At 44.2% G+C, this 19637-nt stretch overlaps 1 protein-coding gene across 1 annotated transcript; it reads left to right on the top strand.

The window, feature by feature from the left end:
- The first annotated feature begins 3 nt into the window (after positions 1–3).
- On the top strand, positions 4–16785 carry MCEE (methylmalonyl-CoA epimerase). Its single transcript, XM_033099946.1, has 3 exons — positions 4–101; positions 5130–5467; positions 16367–16785. Exons 1-3 carry the CDS (start codon positions 41–43, stop codon positions 16517–16519), a joined length of 552 nt encoding a protein of 183 aa, XP_032955837.1. The 5' UTR covers positions 4–40; the 3' UTR covers positions 16520–16785.
- The last annotated feature ends 2852 nt before the right edge of the window (positions 16786–19637 follow it).

The raw sequence follows: 19637 nt of genomic DNA, 5'->3' as shown, positions 1-19637 counted from the left end.
CGTCGGACGCACGTCGGGATTGAGGTGGTCGCTTCCCACCATGGCTCACGTGCTGAAGGCGGCGGCGGCGGCGGCGGCGGCGGCGGCTTGGAGCGGGGGAGGTGAATACCCCGTGGGGGGCGCACGGGGCGGGAGGCGCGGGGCGGGAGGAGCCGCGGGGGGCGCGCGCGCCTCGGTCGGCGGCGCCCAGCGCTCCGGCGCGTCCCGCAGCCGCTGTCAGCACCTTTGTGCAGAAGGAGGTATCCTCCAGGAGCGACTTAGGTTTGCTCCTAGTCGGGGTTTCCTGGTTGTGTGTGAGGCTCACAGGCGGGTGGGGTTGACGTTGCCCCTTTTCAAGTGTGGTCCCTGTCCAAGGGGATAGAAAGGCCGGGACACAGGCAAATGGCAGAGGGACAGCGAGTTTCAGTTTACCGAGCACCGTGAAGAGACGGGGGGGGGGCACCAGAAAGAAGGGCGAGTCCTGTAAAAACACGTGAGCTGACCTCCGAGCACGTCCAGGATCCTGCCGGGAGCACTTGGAGGTCAGTGTGGAAATAACACCAAAGGAGTGTTGACTCCACCCGCATTCCCTCATGAGGTTCTTATCTTCTATATAAACGGCACCTGTCAAAGCAGATGCACTTGGAAGGGACCTTGCGTTTTCCACACGTCTATTTAAAAAAAAAAAGGCTTCATAGAATCGGTGGTGATAGAAAACCAAGTTTTCTGACTCAGTCCACCCATTTTCTCCACTTTTCTCTCTTTTTCTTACTCCCGCATCAGAGGGCAACTATTTCCCTTCATCTGAATGAAGTGCCAAGTGATAAGCCTCAGAGTTTCTCCGTTTGTGATAAATCCTTCCGGTTAGCACCTTCCAAAGTGTCCAAGGGGGTGGACCTTTCATTAGGTGAGATTTCTCTCCTAGACAGTGCTCTTTATTCCACCTGTTGAAAGTTGCCGTTGCAAGCATCCTTTGGAGTCCCATCTCAAACGGAATCTGTTCTTGATCCATCACGATGGCCTTTCTTACCAATCACAACATTTCTCACGCGTCTGTCATGGCAAGTCACCTTGGCTAAGGGATGGGCCACATGCAAAAACATGCACCGTAATAGTCTCCGCACATTTTCAGTTTAAAGAAGTGATACGTGTACGTGAGAAAAATAGAACAGGCTGAGCACAGCTTGTTAAAATGAATCTCTAATGAACAGGTGATACTCAAGTTTTGCTAATCACACGCCCTCCCAGGCCCTCCTGCCTCTCCTTGGTAAAACAAGTCAGCATCTTCTCTCACATACCATTGCAAGTAGCCCTTTGCAAGCAATAAATAAGTGAATCAGTAAATAAGACAGTCATCTCTTAGAAAGCCATCTCTTACAAAGTAGATATTGCTCGTAGAACATACACTAACCATTCAAAACAGAATCAAAAGAATGGTAAAGAATTTCAGAGGAATGAGAAAATTAAACATAACATTTTAACATTAACTTTGGTGTCAGGTAGACCTGGGCTTGCGGCGCAGATACGCCACTTAGTGTGACCTTGAAGAAAATTCATCAGGCCCTATTTTCCTTGTCTCTCAGTGGGAAAAAGAGTATCTGACGCATAGAATTATTGTGAGGCTTACAGTGCTCACTGGACTATTATTACTGTTGTCTCTGTGTTATGTCCTTGAAGCCTAATAGGCAGAGCCGGGTGATGGCGTGATCCAGTCCCACTTCAGAATTTGTGATTTTGTGTAACAGTGAAATAAACCCATGGGTGCCTACTGGGAAGGTGAGGTCAGATCGGTGACAGATTCCACCAGAATATTCTGACCTCACTGATTCTGAATCCCAGCAGTGGGGCGAATGCCTCGAGACTGTTTGGGGCATGTCTGCATTGGGCAGGCTAACCAGCTTACAGGTTCTCGAGAGGCAGAATTGTTATGAGTCTAGTTTCCACTTCTATATGACATTAAAAGGAGTTCCCCCGTTAAAGCAACAGCACCCAGGAGTAGTGTGGGCGAGTGACAGAGTTCCTATAAGCAGCTAATTTAACTTGGAAAAATAATAATTCAGTATGCTTGTATCAAAACATGAAAAGAATACTATGTGTTTAATATCTTCTTTGTTTGAGTCCCTGTTCCCACTTATTTTGGGTACCTAGGAGTGGAATTTGGGGGTTGTATGGTAATTCTGTATTTGACGTTTTGAGGAACTGCTAACCTGTTCCATGGCAGCTGCACCGTTTTACATTCTTACCAGCAATGTACAAGGGTTCCAGTTTCTCCCATCTTCGTCAGCACTGGGTGTGAGGTCGTATCTCATTGTGGTTTTGACTTGCCTTTCCCTGATGGCTAATGATGTTGAGTATCTCATCATGTGCTTTTTGGCCATTTAAAAATCCTTCATTTTAACGAAGCTGAATTATTGAACTCTCACCAGTATCACTGTTTTTGTTCTATTCCTAGAACATATGCTTTAGGCGTCAAATAAAACCAGTAAAGGGATATTTCCGTTCTGAAACGAGTGTACATTTCTAGACATAAGATAAGGTAAGCGTATAATGGCTAGAAAGTCTTGATTTTTACATTATGTAAAGATGTTATCTATTTTCCTAACATATTAAGAACATTTTGTGTTCTAGTAGAAGACAAAGAACCAGGCATTCTAATAAACTGTTCTCTCTCCTCCCACTCCCAAATGATGAGGAAATTTTGGAGAAAGATAAACGATAGTGAGGCTTCCAATGTGAGGCTGCTTTTTCGGGGCCAGAGTTTTTGAAATGTCCCTAAACAAACTGGCATCGTATATAAAACTTCACCTTCACTGGGCTGTCTTCTGATTTGTTCCCTTGACATTTCTCTCTGTTCCATTGCTGGTAGTAGGACGCCAGGGAACGTCCAGCTGCCCCATCTCTTGTAAAGATAACACTGTTAAGGAGAATTCCGAAATACCTAGTCAATATATAACATTTTGAATTTGAAAAATTTGAATATTCAAATTTTTGACATTTTAAAATACCCTTAAAATTTTACAAAGCAAACAACTTCATGTGCATATTACTCAAAAGCTCATTGACCCTACCTGTAGTTTTTTGTTTTTTTTTAAATACAAATACATTCTGTATTGAGCTTTCATTGCAAATTGCACGCATGGTAGAGATGCAAGGAAAGAAGGGATGGTCAGTTTGGTGAACGATTTTCTTGGTTGTTAGTGTTTTTAAAATTTCCTACCACCATGCCCTCGAGAGAGTTTCTTGGTCTCAACAGATAACCCTCATGTCACTCAACCAGCAAGCCGTCGTTGTCTGTCCTTAACAAGACTGGCTGAATGCATCTTGTACCTATCATATATGTCTGGCACTGTATTATATTTTTATGCTATATATCTAGTCTTCACAACAAACCAGCAAGGTAGATATTTAGTGGGTAGTACAAGTATTTTTTTTTTTTAAATGAAACACAATACGGTAGAATAGAAAATACCAGAGCACATCCCATCTGGTGAGGATTGGGTATTCCTTTTATGAAATTTACTTTCCATTGTACATTTATGTACATGTGTACTGGGAATGTCCCTTGGCTGTCATGATAATGCAGTGACCCCAGAGACCAGGGCTCTGCCACCCTATTGAAAATGAGAACCTTTGGGTATTTCAGTAATCAATAACGCAGGCCGGAGTGTGGCAGACCATCGTAGGCTGACGTGGGATGCACCCCCGGTTACCAGGCCCAGGGGAGGGCTCTCTGCTCTTCTGTCCCTTGCATCTTGGTATCAGAGTCTCCAACTGGGTGGAACAACGCTTGACTTACGTAGGGAAGCGTCAGAGCAAGATCAGCTTCAATAGTGGATGTCGGTCCCCCTGGCCAACGGGTCTCTCCCAGTGGCCACCACAGGACAGCTTGCCTGTGCACACCCGTCGTGTGAGAACCCTTTCCCTCTGAGGACAGAGGTAGCAGTGGGGTTGGCCGTGTGATGTTCACGCTTGAAGCAGAAACAAACGAGCATTCCCTGAGCCTGACAGAGGGAAAGACGTTGCCAGCACAAGGTGACAGGCCTGGCACAGGCTGTGTGGGCCCTTTATCTCGTGGTCAGGACGCGTCGCAGGCCTGAGGCCGACCCTCATGTGGCTTCGTGGGGGCTGAAACACTGCACACCTGAGACTGCCTTTCCCAACAAGGTTTATGGTCTTAACTACCAACAAATACTGTCGCTTTCATTTCCTTGTTATCAAAATTTTCAGTAGAGGGGAATTAATTTTATGTCAGCTAAAGCTCTATGATACCAGCTACTGTTCCAAGTGCTTTGCATTAAGAGCTAAAAACGAATTGTGTAAAATATGTGTTCTTCAGTTTGCTATTTCATACTTTTTTATTAAGTGATGTAGTTTTACAAGTTGTAGCTAGACCTCGTACATGTAGAGAACTTTCCTTCTGGGGAGACTGGCTCTTAGAGTCCAGTGTTTGGGGCCTGAGGAAGCAGAGTGATACCCAAGGAGAGCGCATTTCAGGTCTTTTCAGGTTCTCACTCAGAAGCAGTTCTGCTTCTAATCCTTCAAAATTATAAAAAAACAATTTCAAAAGATCTGGTCTCAGAGGAAATTCTCAGAAGTTAGGGGACCCTCTTGATCTTTGCTTGTTTTTCCCCAACAATGAGCCATTTTCCTTAGTTGATAATTATTCAAACAAAATACACATTGAAAACTACTGTGTGGTCATGGCTTCAATGAACTTATTATAGAACATCAGACAAAAAAGCGGTGTTAGATAGGGGAGAAAATGGCCTGTTCTCATCATTAAATGTATGTATTTGACTATCACATCAAACTTAACCTTTGTGAAATGCAGAGAATAGCAAGTAATTCTTAATGAAATGCAGCTATCCTGTAAGTGTGATCAGTAAATATAAACCATTATGGAAAATGTCATTTTTTTTCTTCTGAAAGCTCAGAATTCGCTTTTTAATTCCAGACAGTTATTTCAGAGCAGAGTGAGTAATTTTGACCTAAGTTTCTCCCTTTATCTCCCCTGATTTAATTCCAATAATTAAAAATAATAGGTATATAAGTAACTGTTGCATGTCTAGTTTATTTAGGTTTTTAAAAATTAGTTTTAGAAGTGCCCTCATTCTCAAAAGAAGGATGTCAACTGCTGTTCCGTTTTTCAGGGCTTTTTTCCAGACTTCAAAGTCCAGTTCCAACCGTAAGAGCTTTTTCTACATCCCAGCCCTCGCATCAAGTGGCAGAGCCTGTGTGGAACCTGGGTCGACTCAATCACGTGGCCGTGGCAGTGCCAGACTTGGCGAAGGCTCAGGCATTTTATAAGAATGTTCTGGGGGCCCAAGTCAGTGAGGCGGTCCCCCTTCCTGAGCATGGAGTGTCTGTCGTCTTCGTCAACCTGGGAAATACCAAGATAGAACTGCTTCATCCACTAGGAAGTGACAGTCCGATCGCAGGTTTTCTGCAGAAAAACAAGGCTGGCGGAATGCATCACGTCTGCATTGAGGTATTTTAGTAATGTTAATGCTTGGTGCTTTTGATTGCTCTCTTACAAAATATCTTTTACTTTTCAGGACCACATATTGTCACTGTTGGGAGAAACGTATTAAGTTCTTTAATGGCACTACGGCCCCTTACTCAAAGACGGATTGATAGATGTACTCTCTTTCCCTCTAGAAAGCTGCAAATAATAAAAGAGTTTATTGAAATCTCGATTCAACAGCCATCGTAAAGGCCGTCAGAGGTGGCCAAAGCAGATTTGAGTTTTCACTATAGTATTTCTTGATCATATGTGACGTCCCGTGTAACAGGAATATAACTACCTTCACTAGCGCAGGGAAAAGACGTTATAAAGTAAGAATTTCCATATACATGCTAAATAATTATTTTGTATTCTTAAAATTCTAATAACTAGTTGCTCATCACAAAAGCAATGCATTTTCAACGACTGACTGATTTTTAAGACCGTCTCACTTGGCCTGGGCTAACAACTCCTGAAAAAACACGACGTGTTAGACGACAATGTTCTCGTTAGAGAGCTTTGACCTGTGGATGTCCGTCTTCAGATAACCGCCCCTTGGAATATCAGCAACACCATTATGCGTCCATTGAAATCTTTTGATAGGAGGAATGACCTAATTAATAGTTAGGCCTCATTCCTTACCTAGAAGAGAGGGGCGCTGGTTGTAGAGTGCGTTCAGGACTTACGTGGTTCGTGTTGCGGACAGACCTGAGGATGTGCGGTGTGTGTCCCACTGAGGCCTCAGACACTGCGGTGGACAGGGCACGACTGTGTCCCCAGCAGCGGCCAGTCACCCAGGCCACCAGTGTGCTGGACGAGCAGCAGTCACATGTGCGTCTTCTCAGCAGCACCGCGAGGGCAGGACTGGTGGCTTGTGTGAGGCCGACGCATCTGAAGGAATTCCCAAGGTGGACAAGACGAGGAAGCTCTTCCAGGCCGAGGGAATAGCGTGTGGAAAGGCAGGGCTCTCGGGCAGCACGCGGAGTACTCCATGTGCGTTGTTTCCGTGCATCCTCCTAGCTGCCTGATGAGGGCGCTGTCTGTGCCACTTGGCAGCTCAGCAAACAAGACGTGTAGTTAGCCTGCCCGGAGTCATGTGAGCAGGAAGTGCGAGGCTGGGGTTCCAGCCCAAGCTGTTCTGGCTCCGGTCTGCACTGAGAGCCACGGTGTCAGATCGCTATCTTGTATGAGCCGAGTTGGAAATTTGGGGTGGGGGAGCTGTCAGACTTTAGGCAAGGGAGCTAAACAAGGGCTGACATTTCGCCCTGATCCCTCTCTTAGCTTAAATTTGGCTGCAAGTCTCAGTGGACTTGAGGGTTTGTCTGAGGACCTCCCAGGATGAGAAGCAGGGTAACCAGCCTTTGAAGTCACTCCCTCTCCCACACTGCACTGTGTCCTACATCAGAGAGCCCATGTCTTCAAAGGAAGCCACGGTGTGAGTTACAAGTTCAGTTAAGTGACGAATAGTGCAAGTTCAGTAATGTTAACAGCGAATTTAGAAGTAGAGGTGAAGAGGGGACGTGAAAATGTAAATCAGTATAAAATGAAGGGAGGCAACAGCCGAAGGTGTGAAAAGTGGTTAGTTACTTGCTACGTTAGTGTGACACTCCCCATCGTTATTCTCCACTCTCCGTAAAAAATCAAGTGGCCTCACCAGGTAGACAGAGATTTGATTTTTCTGTTCTCAGACTGAGAGTGGCCCGTCCCAGGCTGATGGGAAAGGCCTGCGTTCTCAACGTCGCTTACAGGGAGGCTCCAGCCATCACCAGGTGCCAGCAGACGGGGGAGAAGCAGAGAGAGGATACAGGGCATCGGGCTGTAAGGAGATGACCTAGAAATTACACCTGGCAGTCTGGTCGTGGCCCGTTGGCCTGAGCTCAGTCACATGACCGCAAGTGTAGTCTGTAGCCAGGCAGTGATGTGCTCTGCTAAAACACGGATGGATGGATGGATGGATGGATGGATGGATGGATGGACGGACGGACGGGGTTGCTATGGGTACTGGGGGCCACCAATCTATGCCATACTTGGTAATTTTTCAAAGTGGTGTTGCCAGGACAGCACGACACTTTTTCTGAGGGAAGATACACTGTAAGATGGAAACCTGGGAATTAGCGTCGCCTGCATCAGCCATCTGTGACATGAAGTCGTCCCCAGGTGCTGGCGCTGGGTTCCCCGACTTCCAGGTAGAGCAAGATTCCTCACCTGTCCTTGAACAGGAAATAGGGTCCTGTTGAGTGAAGCCACGGAGATTTCAGGGTTCATTCTTTTACCGCAGTCTGACCCCGTTTGTTCTGGCTGACACAGCTTGGGTCTGAAATTGTCTTCCATTTGAAGTACAAAAAGTGACAGCATCCATCAGAAAAGACATCTGTGGTCATTCCAGTTACTGTTGCCGTCTAATAGGTTGTCCCCAAACGTTGGGGTGTTGACAGCGTTTAGTTTTCCGGGCATTTTGTGTGTTGGGAGTTTGGGGAAGGGCTCTGCTGGGCAGTTGTTGCTTGGTATTTCTCACGGGCTGCGTCATGGGAAGGCTCGCCGGGGCCAGGCCTGCCCCACGCCTCTCCCACGTGCTGGCAGCCGGGCAGTGCCCCACGCCTCTCCCACGTGCTGGCAGCTGGGCAGTGCCCCACGCCTCTCCCATGTGCTGGCAGCCGGGCAGTGCCCCACGCCTTTCCCATGTGCTGGCAGCCGGGCACTCAGCCAGACCCTGAGCAGGACCACCTACGTGTGACCTCTTGTGCTTCCCAAGCTGAGAGTAGTTTTAAGGGTAGAGTGACTTCTTACGGGCCAGTTGGCTTATGACTTCTTCTGGCCAGAGGAGAGTCCCAAGAGCCAGGCAGGGCTGTGTGGCATTTCTGTTGAAGCCTCGGGAGCCCCACAGCTCCCGCTGCTGTCTCTGGCTCAAGGCAGATGGGATGCAAGGGGAGAGAGACGACGTAGGTCTCTTGATGGAGCAGTTCCAAAGAATCTGTGGCCACGTCTTAAAGGTGCCGTAGCCGTCAGTACATTAAAGGAAAGTGTGGAAAACCTCTAAAGCTCTAGAACAGTGTTATTTCCCGATAGCCAGGCCTGGGAACTGGCAGCATTCACATATGCACCGGTGGGCGGCCTGTCTCACCTTTGTAGATAGAAGGAGACTCGAGAGATGGGCACTTTGTAAGGTGGGAGGCAGGAGATGCCCCGTACACTGGTACTTAAGCTTTTTCTGTTGGGGGCGCAGGCAACAACTCAGAAGTGTGTCTTCTGAAAATGGTCGCAATCTGCTGTTGCTTCCTGCTTCATAGCCATTTATTTTTTTAATGCCATTTTTAAAAAAATGTTAATTCCACCCATCAGAGAATGGATTTTCCTCTGTAATTATCACCAGGGCACTTTCTGTTCCTTTTCCCGGGGCCTCATACAAAGCCCCCCCTTTGGCGGCGTGTCTCTTGTGGGCACGCACTATAGTTGTTGGTTGACTCTACCAAGATTTTAGGCAAAATGTCCTTTTTCTCCTACATGGGTTAGTGTCACATGAGTTATCCCCATTTTTTTCTCAGTGTTGAGTTTGGGCTTTCCTTTCCTCTAGTGAGGTTTGCCCGAATTTCTGTACTTGCGTGTTTGCCTTTTGCAGAGGAAGTTTGGTTCAGCGCCCTCTTGCTTACATGTGGCCGGAGTGCCTGCTGCTTTCTGGCACGGTTGTGTTGATGGTGCCTGCCTTCCACAGGCCTCTCTCTGAGGAAACACTTCTGGTATTAACGAGAACTAGCCATGCTGTCCCTACATGACTCCCTTAGACACCAAGGTATGTGACAGTGCAAACCTCAAGAGCCACTGAACATATTCACTTATTCAACACACTTGTATTGATGTTGTAAGGATATTCAAATGCTTCCGTGCTGGTTGGTAAACAGCTGCTGTTCTAAGCTTCCTGAGCAGACTCTCCTTCCAGAAGGAGGCTTCCCAGGACCTCTCAGATACAGCCCATGTGTGTGTACACACACACACACACACACACACACACACACGCAGAGTTCAGCGGCTAAGGGGTTAAGACTGCACAGCAGGGGTCGTCCTGGACTCTGCTCCGCTCCCCAAAGCGCCCTTATGTTCTGTTTGGCTGGGATCTTTGTCTGTGTTATATTCCTGGTGGGTCAGTATTTCCAGCATCGCTGTGACCTTCCCTGCGTTGATGCTGGGGGTGAGTAGCTGCAGGAAATACAGTCCCTGCCTCCTGGAGAGGCCTGCTTGCTTCCTTGACTCCTGCATGCCCTGCATTGTGCACGGAGGGTTGGAGGAGACTGACAGGAGGATAAATAGAAGCCACAGTGCAAGTTGGAGCAGAAAGGAAATGTCAGGCAGAGAGAAACCGAAGGGCCGGGCGAGGAGTGTACCTCCTCCTGCCAAACATTGCTTGCTGGTAGCCACACAAAAGGGAAATGCACAGCAGGAAAAGTGATCGTGGCCCCTTCCCACTTCCTTTCCCCACCCCACTCAGTCCTGAAGGCTTGAGGTGGGGCTGAGCAAAATAGTTGTCCGCGTTGGTGGGGAGAGCCCGAAGCAGGAGTTGGGGCCCATGGGGTGAAGCAGGTATCCACGAGCCAGAGCTGCCTGCCACGGGCAGGCCAGAGGCCACGCAGGGAGCCCACACGGCTGGTCCAGAGCAGGGTGTCAGAGTGATCCCGGTGCCAGCATGGGGGCCGGCCCACTGCAGGGAGGGAGCCCAAGCATGTTGAGGGGGGCACCCATATGGGGGGCAGGTGGAGCGTAGGAGCCTGTGCAGGGTGAGGGAGGCATGGACACTGTGTGTGTGTGTGTGTGTGTGTGTGTGTGTGTGTGTGTGTGTGTAAGGGGCACCCAGCGTGGAACGGCAGGGCCAGGCCTCACTGTGGGTGGGGCATCGGTGCTGGGGGGATGGTGACCCCTGTGGGTGTCCCCGCCTGCAGGCCTCCTGCCTGATACAGGGTCCACACTGGACATATCTGTGCAGGAGGACTTCCTTTCATGCACGGAGGGCCCAACCCAACTGGGGTTCAGGGCCTCGACCGGGGCGGGGGGGTTGGGTGACCTGGCACAGTGAGGCGGGAGCCAGGTGGGCGTGATGGGAGACCTGTGGGCGGAGACGCATTGCTGAGGGAGGGCCAGCAGCTCTGATGGGGCTGGTTACGTGGAGGGAAGTTTATCCACTGAGGAAGGCTTGCAGAGATCCTGGCAGCCGGTTCCTGGGGTCACCCTTACTGGCCTAGGCTGATGGGAAAAAGCACGTGATAAAGTGGGAAGCAACAAGCGGTTGTAACAGTTTTATGTTCTGAGTGGTCAGGCAGGAGGTGACTTCCTTGTTTATGTTTTTGTATGTTTTATAGATCTTTTTTTCATTGAGCATGTAGTCCTTATGAAAGAAAAGTTATATAACTTACAGTTAAAAGGCTAGTGAGTAACTTCTTTCCTACATGCTGGGGAATGTCTGTTCTTCAACCAAGGCGGGAAAACACTCTGCTTTTCACAAAATTCCTTTCTCTGTTTGGCTTTATGATAAACCCTAGGGAATTACTTCACTCTGTAGGGGATCTGTGTGTCACCATTCCCAGATCTGAGGGTTTCATTCCATGATAACATTTCCTGGGAACAGAACAAAGCAAAAAAAATGGGCAACGTGATGAGGTTTTAAATTTTCTGTTATTAGCAAAAAAAACCCTTTTAAACTTCCATCTACTGCTAACAGCATTTTGTAAAAGAAAGGGCATTTTATTACGAAGGAAAACTAAAGAAGAGGAAAAAGGAGAAATGATCTTGGAATAAGAGTCCTGGCAATTAAATAAATTTATTATTTTTTTAATGTTTTACTTTCAACTGGTGAGAATTTCAGCGGAGAGCAGCATTTGGGATCCTTTCTACATAACCACCACCAGACTCTATGTATGTAGCAAATACGGAAGCTTAGGTAAATGTATGTTCTTCTAAAATAACCCCGAAGAATACACGGGAGCCCTCTGAACCACACACAGTGAGAACAGTGTTAGGTTTGCATAATTCTCTGAGTTTTTAGTGTGGGGGGAGACTGATGCACAAGTATTTTATCCAGACTTTTTAAAATTTTATTGGGGAATGTTGGGGAACAGCGTGTCTTTCCAGGGCCCATCAGCTCCAAGTCGTTGTCCTTCAGTCTAGTTGTGGAGGGTGCAGCTCAGCTCCAAGTCCAGTCGCCATTTTCAATCTTTAGTTCCAGGGGGCGCAGCCACCATCCCATGTGGGAATTGAACCGGCAACCTTGTTGTTGAGAGCTCACGCTCTAACCAACTGAGCCATCTGGCCTCCCCTATCCAGACTTTTCATTTTCACTTTCATGGATTTATATCAGTTTGAGGATTACATTCATTCATTATTGATATTAATTAGTACCATGATAATTTTATTTAAAATAAAAAGCCATATTTTAAAAATTAATCAAAATATGCACCATTAAAAGTAGCACATTATTACTTATTCATCACATCACTGAAGAGCCCATACCTTAATGTTTTTGTAAAGATCTTATTTTGTTTGACTCCTTGCCTTCGCATGTGGTTGTGTTACCATTTTCAGATGGGGGAGCTGAGGACCAAAGAGAGTATAAGATTTACCTGAAGATTCTGAATTCTGATTGTGACAATGCAAACTTTTTTTATTTAGAGTACTGTCACTCAGAAGAAAATGAAAATATATTCCCAGACACGGATATAACTCACCTCCCGCCACCAAAAAAAATAGCTGATAAGAAGTTGAAGGAATAGCCCAGATTTTCACTAATGGCATTCCAGGTGTCACAGAGTTGTATGACGCACAACTCTAATTGTACAAAGGCCTATAAAAGCACATCTTTCAGTGGGTTATTATTCACTGTGCTATTTTTATTATTTAGGGGGACAGACTTAATTTCCAAAATCAGAGTGCTTTGCATTTCTTATGCTCCCTTAAAGTAGATCATGTATCTACTTTTGATTCTTTTTACTCTGGCCAAACAAAGCTTCAGGAGCACTCTTAAAGAATTATAAATTTTATAACAACTCTCTAACAGAAGATGGCAATATTCCCTGAATTGATCTATGGATTCAATGCAATCCCTATCAGATTCTCAGCTGACATCTTTGCAGAAATGGACAAACTTATCTTAGACTTCGTGTGGAAATGCATGGAATCCCAAATAGCCAAAGCAGTCTTGACAGAGAACAGTTGTGGGAGTCACAGTTCCTGATTTCAAACTTACTGCAAAGCCACAGTAATCAAAATAGTGTGGTAGAGGCGTAAGGACAGACAGAGATCAATGGGGTAGAATTAAGAGTCAGACAGAAACGCTCATAGTTACAGTAAGTTGATTTTTAACAAGACCATCAATGGGGAATAGTCTTTTCACCAAATGGGTTGGGACAATGAAATAGCCACATGCAGAACAATGTGTTGGAACTCGTACTTCATGCCCTGTGTTTTATAAGATTTAAAAATTCGTTTGATGGCAGGACACAATACAGTGACACTTGGATAGATAACAGGCACAACTGTTTGTGTCTTAGGGCTCCAAATGAAGGAAGGCTGCCATGTTGACCACTGGGGTTGCACCTGGGGACAGGTAACAGTAAGCTGGAGGTATAGGGAGCAGCTTAGTGGGGCACGTGGAGGGGGTTAGCTAGGTTTCTGGGCTCCCTCTAGCTTGGCTAATTGGAGTAATTCTGTGGGCCCTTGGGCGTAGGGACTGCACCTAGCTGTCGTAGGGGCATTGGGGTCGGCACATACTGGCCCCAGGGTATGAGAGCCTGGTAAGGGAAGTGGGATGTGGGCTTAATTATTTGCTCAAGAAGGAGAACTGACCAGCCCAGCCTCTAGCCAAGGCCTCAAATCTGGCTTAAGACAGCATTTCCGAAAACCAAAACTGTAGTCACCATACGTAAAAATTAACTCAAAAATGCATCAAAGATCTAAATGTAAGAGCTAAAATACAAAACTCTTATAGGTGTACATTTTCGTGACCTAGAATCAGGCAATGGTTTCTTAGCTATGACATCAAAAGCACAAGTGATAAATGAGAATGTTGGTAAATTGGGTTTCATCGAAATTAATACCTTTTGTGTAAAGACAACCCTCGGAACTACGGAATGGGAGAGAATATTTGCAAATCACATACCTGGTAAGGGACTTACAGCCAGAATATTCAGAAAGCTATCATGGCTTGTCTTTGTCCTCTATCATTTTTTGTCTGCTTGAGGAATCAATCTCAGCAGTTATCATCAATATTTAGTTGTGTATGTGTGTATACTGTTGATGTTTTTCCCTGAGAACTCTTCAGATAGTCTCTGTGTCATTGATATTTGGTTGCTCTGTTTTGTGTATAGGTATCGGTTTGTCTTTATCTTGTTTCATTTGCAAATTTACTTTTACTTGAGGACTCGTGTCTTCAATTATGGAAAATTATCAATTATCCTTCAAATATGGCTGCTGTCACTCCCGCTGGGCTCTTTTTGTTTAGCTCAGTTTTGTTAGACTATCACAATCTGCCCTGCATATTTTAAAAATTTTGCTTTAACGTTTTTTATCTGTCGTCACTGGTCCCTGCCCTGTGCATATTCCCTCAGACGCCAGTGGATTCTTGTCCACGAGTTCAATCACCAAGCTCTCCTTGTTCAGTTTAGCATCTGACCATTGAAAGAGTCCAGGTTTCCCTTCTTCTAACCTAAATGTTGATTAGTAAGGAGATGGTTAGGTCACTTTCTGCATTTCCCATAAAGTAGTTGTTTATTCAGAGCACTGTGTAGTAGTTAAAAAAAATTGTCAACCTATACGTACTGACATGGAAAATTGCTGAGATAAATAAAAAGGAAAATACAAACAATGCATACAGAAGACATGCTTCATATATAACTTTAATGTAGATACATATCAGTTAGTCAAACTGCAACGTTTAGAGCCAACTATCAAGTTTAGAATACACGCACTCCTCCAGAAAACCACCCACCCTTCTGATACCATTTGCAAATTGAGGGTTTCCAAAACCGCCCTTGGGCTCAGAACTTACTAGAACGCTCACAGAATTCACTGCAAGCTGTTATACTTCTGGTGACAGTTTACTTGACCTGCAAAGGTGTCAGCCAGAGGAAGGAATGCATGGACAGAGTCTGGGAGGGTTGTAAACGCAAAGCTCCCGTTTTCCTGCGGGCACGTCCCCATTGGCACTGATGTGTGACAGTCCGTGAGTAGTGCCAGCCAGGGGAGGTCACACCACCCCCAGCTTGACTGGTCGCCTGATGGCTCACAGGGCTGAAGTCAGTCTACAGAGCTACTGCTGAGACCACGCGACCCAAAGCTCCTTCCTTAAATCACGTGGTTCCCGGCAAGGCCAGCTCTGCCTTCAGATCCAGTTTGATCAGCTGCTTCTCTAAACAAAGACATTCCTATCCGGTTGCAGAAATTACCTCCCAGAAGTCAAGGCCAGACCTCTCTTTAGACAAGGTCGAACTTTTTACTATTACCCCCACGTGTAAGGATTATAAATATATTTTAAGATTTTGAAGAACATATATCAAACTGAGTACAGTAGTTCCCTCGGGAGAGGGAAATTATATTAGTAGTCAAGGGGTTCTTAGCTGTATCTGTTTAAATGTTCATATGCTGTACAATTTTAAAATGACTTTCAAACGGGAAGACTGAATGTAGGCTAACTTTGAGAAAATGGAAGAAGAGGACAAATTCAATAGAAAGAAATTCATTATATCCAGGTACACCAAGGGAAGCATCAGGAGGACTGCTGCTGTGCTGAAAAGGATGACAATAGACACACTCTTTCAAGGTCGCATGAGATGGCCGTGGTCCCAGCCGGGGCTCGACTTTGATGGAGCATCAGATTTGAAAGGAAACAGTATCAGGAATGGACAAGCAGAGTGTGTGTTGTGTGAAGAAATCACGGGTTATTTACAGTAACATGTAGTGGCCTCATTGGTTGTTTAACCAGTTTTAGAATCCAGTATATGTAATGCTTGGCTCTTTGAAAATAAGATTGTGTAAATATGAACGTTTGTCAAGTCTATATGTTGGGTGCATGGGTGTTATATTATTCTTTGCGTTTCTTTATGTTTTGTTTTTCTTTTTTACTGTTTGGAATGCTATGAAAACATTAAACTCCCGGGTGATCTATGCCTGCCTACGAGTGTGGGCATTCGTGTGACACCGTTCTGTCCATCTACTGGGTCCCCAGTGTACGAGGATGATTTTCTAAGATAGAGGAGAATAATTTTTCCATAAGTATATAGAGACGCATTTACTCCTTGACTGCCAATAAATATGAAAAAACTAGAAAGGACTTAGAAGAGAGTTGCAAAATTATAAATGTTTGGCTTTTTAGAATGGAGGAAAACATTTCGGTGCCAGTTGAGTCATGATGCCCATGTGTGTGTGAACTTTTGATTTCAAAAGTAATAACCAGGAAGTTGGCAGGTGGGAGGTTCGGGGATCAGGGAGGCAGTCGTGTTTGTTGAGTGCCGCCTATACACTGTGCTAAGAGCTGCTTCTCTGTGGTATCATTTTAATCTCTTGCCCATTTATATGGCAGACCTCATCTCCATGTTAGAAATGAGGAACCCACGGCTCTCAGGAGAAAACGACTGTGCAGTGTCACCAGTAGTACTGCCAGAAGGAAATAGTATCAAGTGTAGCATACATTATTTAGGTTTGAAAGAGAAATGTTTACTAATGATGAAAATTCTGAAGGAATATTTAGCAACTTCTTTTCCTTCTCTGGAAGTATTGAGTTGATGTGCGTGATGGTTTAAGAATGGTTCTCCCCCAATAGAGAGACCACAGGAGCTTGCAAAGTTTCTTTTAAGTCATCAGATGCTATCACGGTCTCAAATGTGTCCTCGTTTATTTCCTTTTCTCAAGGTGGATAATATAAATGCAGCTGTGATGGATTTGAAAGAAAAGAAGATCCGTAGTCTAAGTGACGAGGCCAAAATAGGAGCACACGGAAAACCGGTGATTTTTCTCCATCCTAAAGACTGTGGTGGAGTCCTCGTGGAGCTGGAGCAAGCTTGATTCATGTTCGCAAGAAACTATGTTCATTGACCTGAAAAAGCTGTATCAAAATGAACTTTGGCATTGAGTCTTCCACTGCTACCATTTAAAAGTTCAAAGATGAAAACGAAGTTACAGAGATTCACAAAATTATATATATGTGTGTGTATGTATACATACATATATATTTATTAATTACTTTGGGGTTTTTCCTGATTTGGAGAAAATTTTGATTACTATTTTTAAAATCACATTCATAGAAATAAATGATTCCTGTTCCAAAATGAGATAATTGAGTACAGTATGTTAGCTGTGTGAAAGGGTGTGTGTGTGTGTGTGTGTTGGGTGGATACACAGAGGAGTTATGAAAGGACATCTGACAGTTGCATGGCTCCACATTTGGGACAAAGTGGTTTCTAAGGATGTTGTGGAGAGTTTTTTGGTGCAAACTGTTTAAGGTGAAAGAGTTTTGGCCTCAGCATTTTTGCTTTTCTGTAACAACTCACGTTCACAAGTTCCTCATTGGGCAGGTGTTTTGGGTGCTAGTGCTAGATGTGTGCATAGGAAGTGTTGTGGAAACCTTGGTGCATGGTCTGTTGGGTGCATCGATAGCCGAATTATGAAAAAATCAGTGGACAAGAAGAGGGCAGTGAATTTGTAGAGTTATTATATCTATCATTCAGGTGCTAGAACACAACAGGCCCTGGAGGAATGTATAAAATGAATGGAAACCCATTGCCAAGAAGCTTGTGGTCCTGTTGGGGGAACCACTTCATGAAATCAGTGTAAACACTGATAAAACAACATGAGTGAGTTGAAAAGGAAAGGAAAGGGAATGGAATGTAGATCTCAGAGGATGGGCTTAGAGGCATATTGGGTCTCTGGTGAGACTCCCAAATATAAGAGAAACAAGTGTCAAATGAATTCCAAGAATTACTGTGGAGGATGGGTGTGGAGAATTCATAGTGTATGAGACAGTAGTTAATTTACTCATGGGTGATTGGATGTTGAGTAAATGAGCAGTTTTGTACATATTGAGCTTATGATTTAAGAGTTAAGAGCAAAATTTATAACATTGCTGTGGTTCTCTGTATGCAGAGGTGATATTGAAGGTAAGTGTATTGTAAAGGAGGGAGGATAAAGGGATTTAAATGGTGGCCAAGTACCTACATTCCACTTGAAAAGGCAAATGATGATACTGTGGACTGATAAACTGTGTGTGTATCGTGCGATCTCTAGAGTAACCACTGAAAATATTGTATAAAGAGATACACTAAAAAATGGAGATAAATCAAAATGGAATGCTAAAGAATGTCCAAATAACCTACTGGAAGACGGATCAGGGGAAATGGGAAAAACCGAAAACAATAAAAACAGACCTACATCATAACCTATCAATAATTACATGAAGTGTAAACGGTCTAAATACACCAATTAAAAGACAGATTGAGAGAATGGATTAAAAAAAAACATGACCCAACCATATGCTATCTATAAGAAATTGACTTCAAATATTGGTAGGTAAAAGAATTGAAAAGAATGATACCTTGCAAATACCTAGAGTGGCTGTATTATCAGACAAAGCAGACTTCAGAACAGGAGAAAATTGCCAGGGACAATTGCCAGGGACATTGCATAATGATAAAAGGATCAGATCATAAGAAAACATAACAATAATGTGAATGTGCGCCAAACAATAGAGCTACAAAATACATGAAGCAAGAATTAACAGAAGGGAAAAAAATAGGCAAATTCACAGTTATTCCCACAATAATAGTTGGGACGTCAACAGCTCTCTTGGTAACGTGTAGAACCACTAGACAAAAAGTCAACAACTGTATGAGAACTGAACAGTACCACCAACTAATACAGAATACACATTGTTTTCAAGCACGCTTGGGACACTCACCAAGACAGACCACATCGTGGGTCATAAATGAAGCACTAAGATACAATAAGTAAAGCCATACAAAATATGCTTTGTGATCATTACTAGGTGAAACTAGAAATAAATAACAATAGGGAAAAAAATCTCCAAAAAACTTCCACATTACACATCGCCCTTCTAAATAATCCATGGGAATTAATTAAAAAACTGAGGTGAATAAAAAAATGGATTAATCTTAAAAAGATGTAATAATCTTTATTACAAAATTCCCCGTGTGAATTTAATTTATAAATTGATCATTTAATAAAATTCTGCTTTCATAAGCAGAATAAAATTTGGTAGCAATATATGCAAAATAGTATGGGCAGTATTAATAAATAGTGCTGATAGCCTCTTAGCACCCATTCACCATTTTCTCCCTAATAGAGTTCTAACTTTGTTAGGTGTCAATGCTTATTCCCACAACACACGGATAAAGCCTCAGTTAAAGTCCCAAAATTGGACTGAAATTCCACCAGCTTTGCCAATGATAGGTTCACAACATGTGTCTGCATCTTCTTCTAGTTTCCTAAGGTGGCGCTTACGATTATTGATTTTAGATCTTCTTTTCTACTACATTCATTGCTATAAATTTCCTTCTGATCACTGCTTTTGCTATATCCCACAAGTTTTGATAAGTTACATTTTCCTTTTCATTTAGTTCAGAACCTTTTAAAATTTATCTTGAGATTTTCTCTTGGACCCATGTGTTATTTAGAAGTGTTGTTTCATCTCCATGTATCTTGGGATTTTTCCAGTTGTCTTTCTTCTTACTGGTTTCATCGTTCACTGTGGTATTCCAACACTCTGCACCTAGTAGTCAGTAAACTGTTGAATAAATTAATTTGTTGGTTTAACCTCTTTAAAAAGCAGTTCATAAAATGTAAAATTGTAGTTTCTTAGTGTGGGTAAGTTTCCTTACAGTAAGGAGAGGCAAACAGATCATGTCCATGACCTATTTGAGTCTCATACTGTGTTTCCCCGAAAATAAGGCCGTGTCTTATATTAAGGTTTGCTCCAAAAGATGCATTAGGGCTTATGTTCAGGGGATGTCATCCTGAAAAACATGTTAGGGCTTATTTTCCTGTTCGGTCTTGTTTTCAGGGAAATACGGTAGGAGTGTAGCAGGTATTGCACTCTTGCTGTAAATGAAGGTGGTGACACTCACCTCAGGGTGTTAAGATTGCTGGATTTAGACCACTTATGTGGCCC

This window comes from Rhinolophus ferrumequinum, chromosome 28 (assembly GCF_004115265.2).
Source record: "Rhinolophus ferrumequinum isolate MPI-CBG mRhiFer1 chromosome 28, mRhiFer1_v1.p, whole genome shotgun sequence".
NCBI lineage: Eukaryota > Metazoa > Chordata > Mammalia > Chiroptera > Rhinolophidae > Rhinolophus > Rhinolophus ferrumequinum.
The sequence above is the reverse complement of the archived record's forward strand: the minus strand, read 5'-3'. Positions and strand labels throughout refer to the sequence as shown.

What these genes read in the sequence shown, in the direction of transcription:
- MCEE (XM_033099946.1), top strand. Translation starts at nt 41, where the DNA reads ATGGCTCACGTGCTGAAGGCGGCGGCGGCGGCGGCGGCGGCGGCGGCT. An exon ending in GGCGGCTTGGAGCGGGGGAG is followed by an intron (nt 102 to 5,129) that starts GTGAATACCCCG and finishes TCCGTTTTTCAG; the next exon opens with GGCTTTTTTCCAGACTTCAA. An exon ending in TGCATCACGTCTGCATTGAG is followed by an intron (nt 5,468 to 16,366) that starts GTATTTTAGTAA and finishes CCTTTTCTCAAG; the next exon opens with GTGGATAATATAAATGCAGC.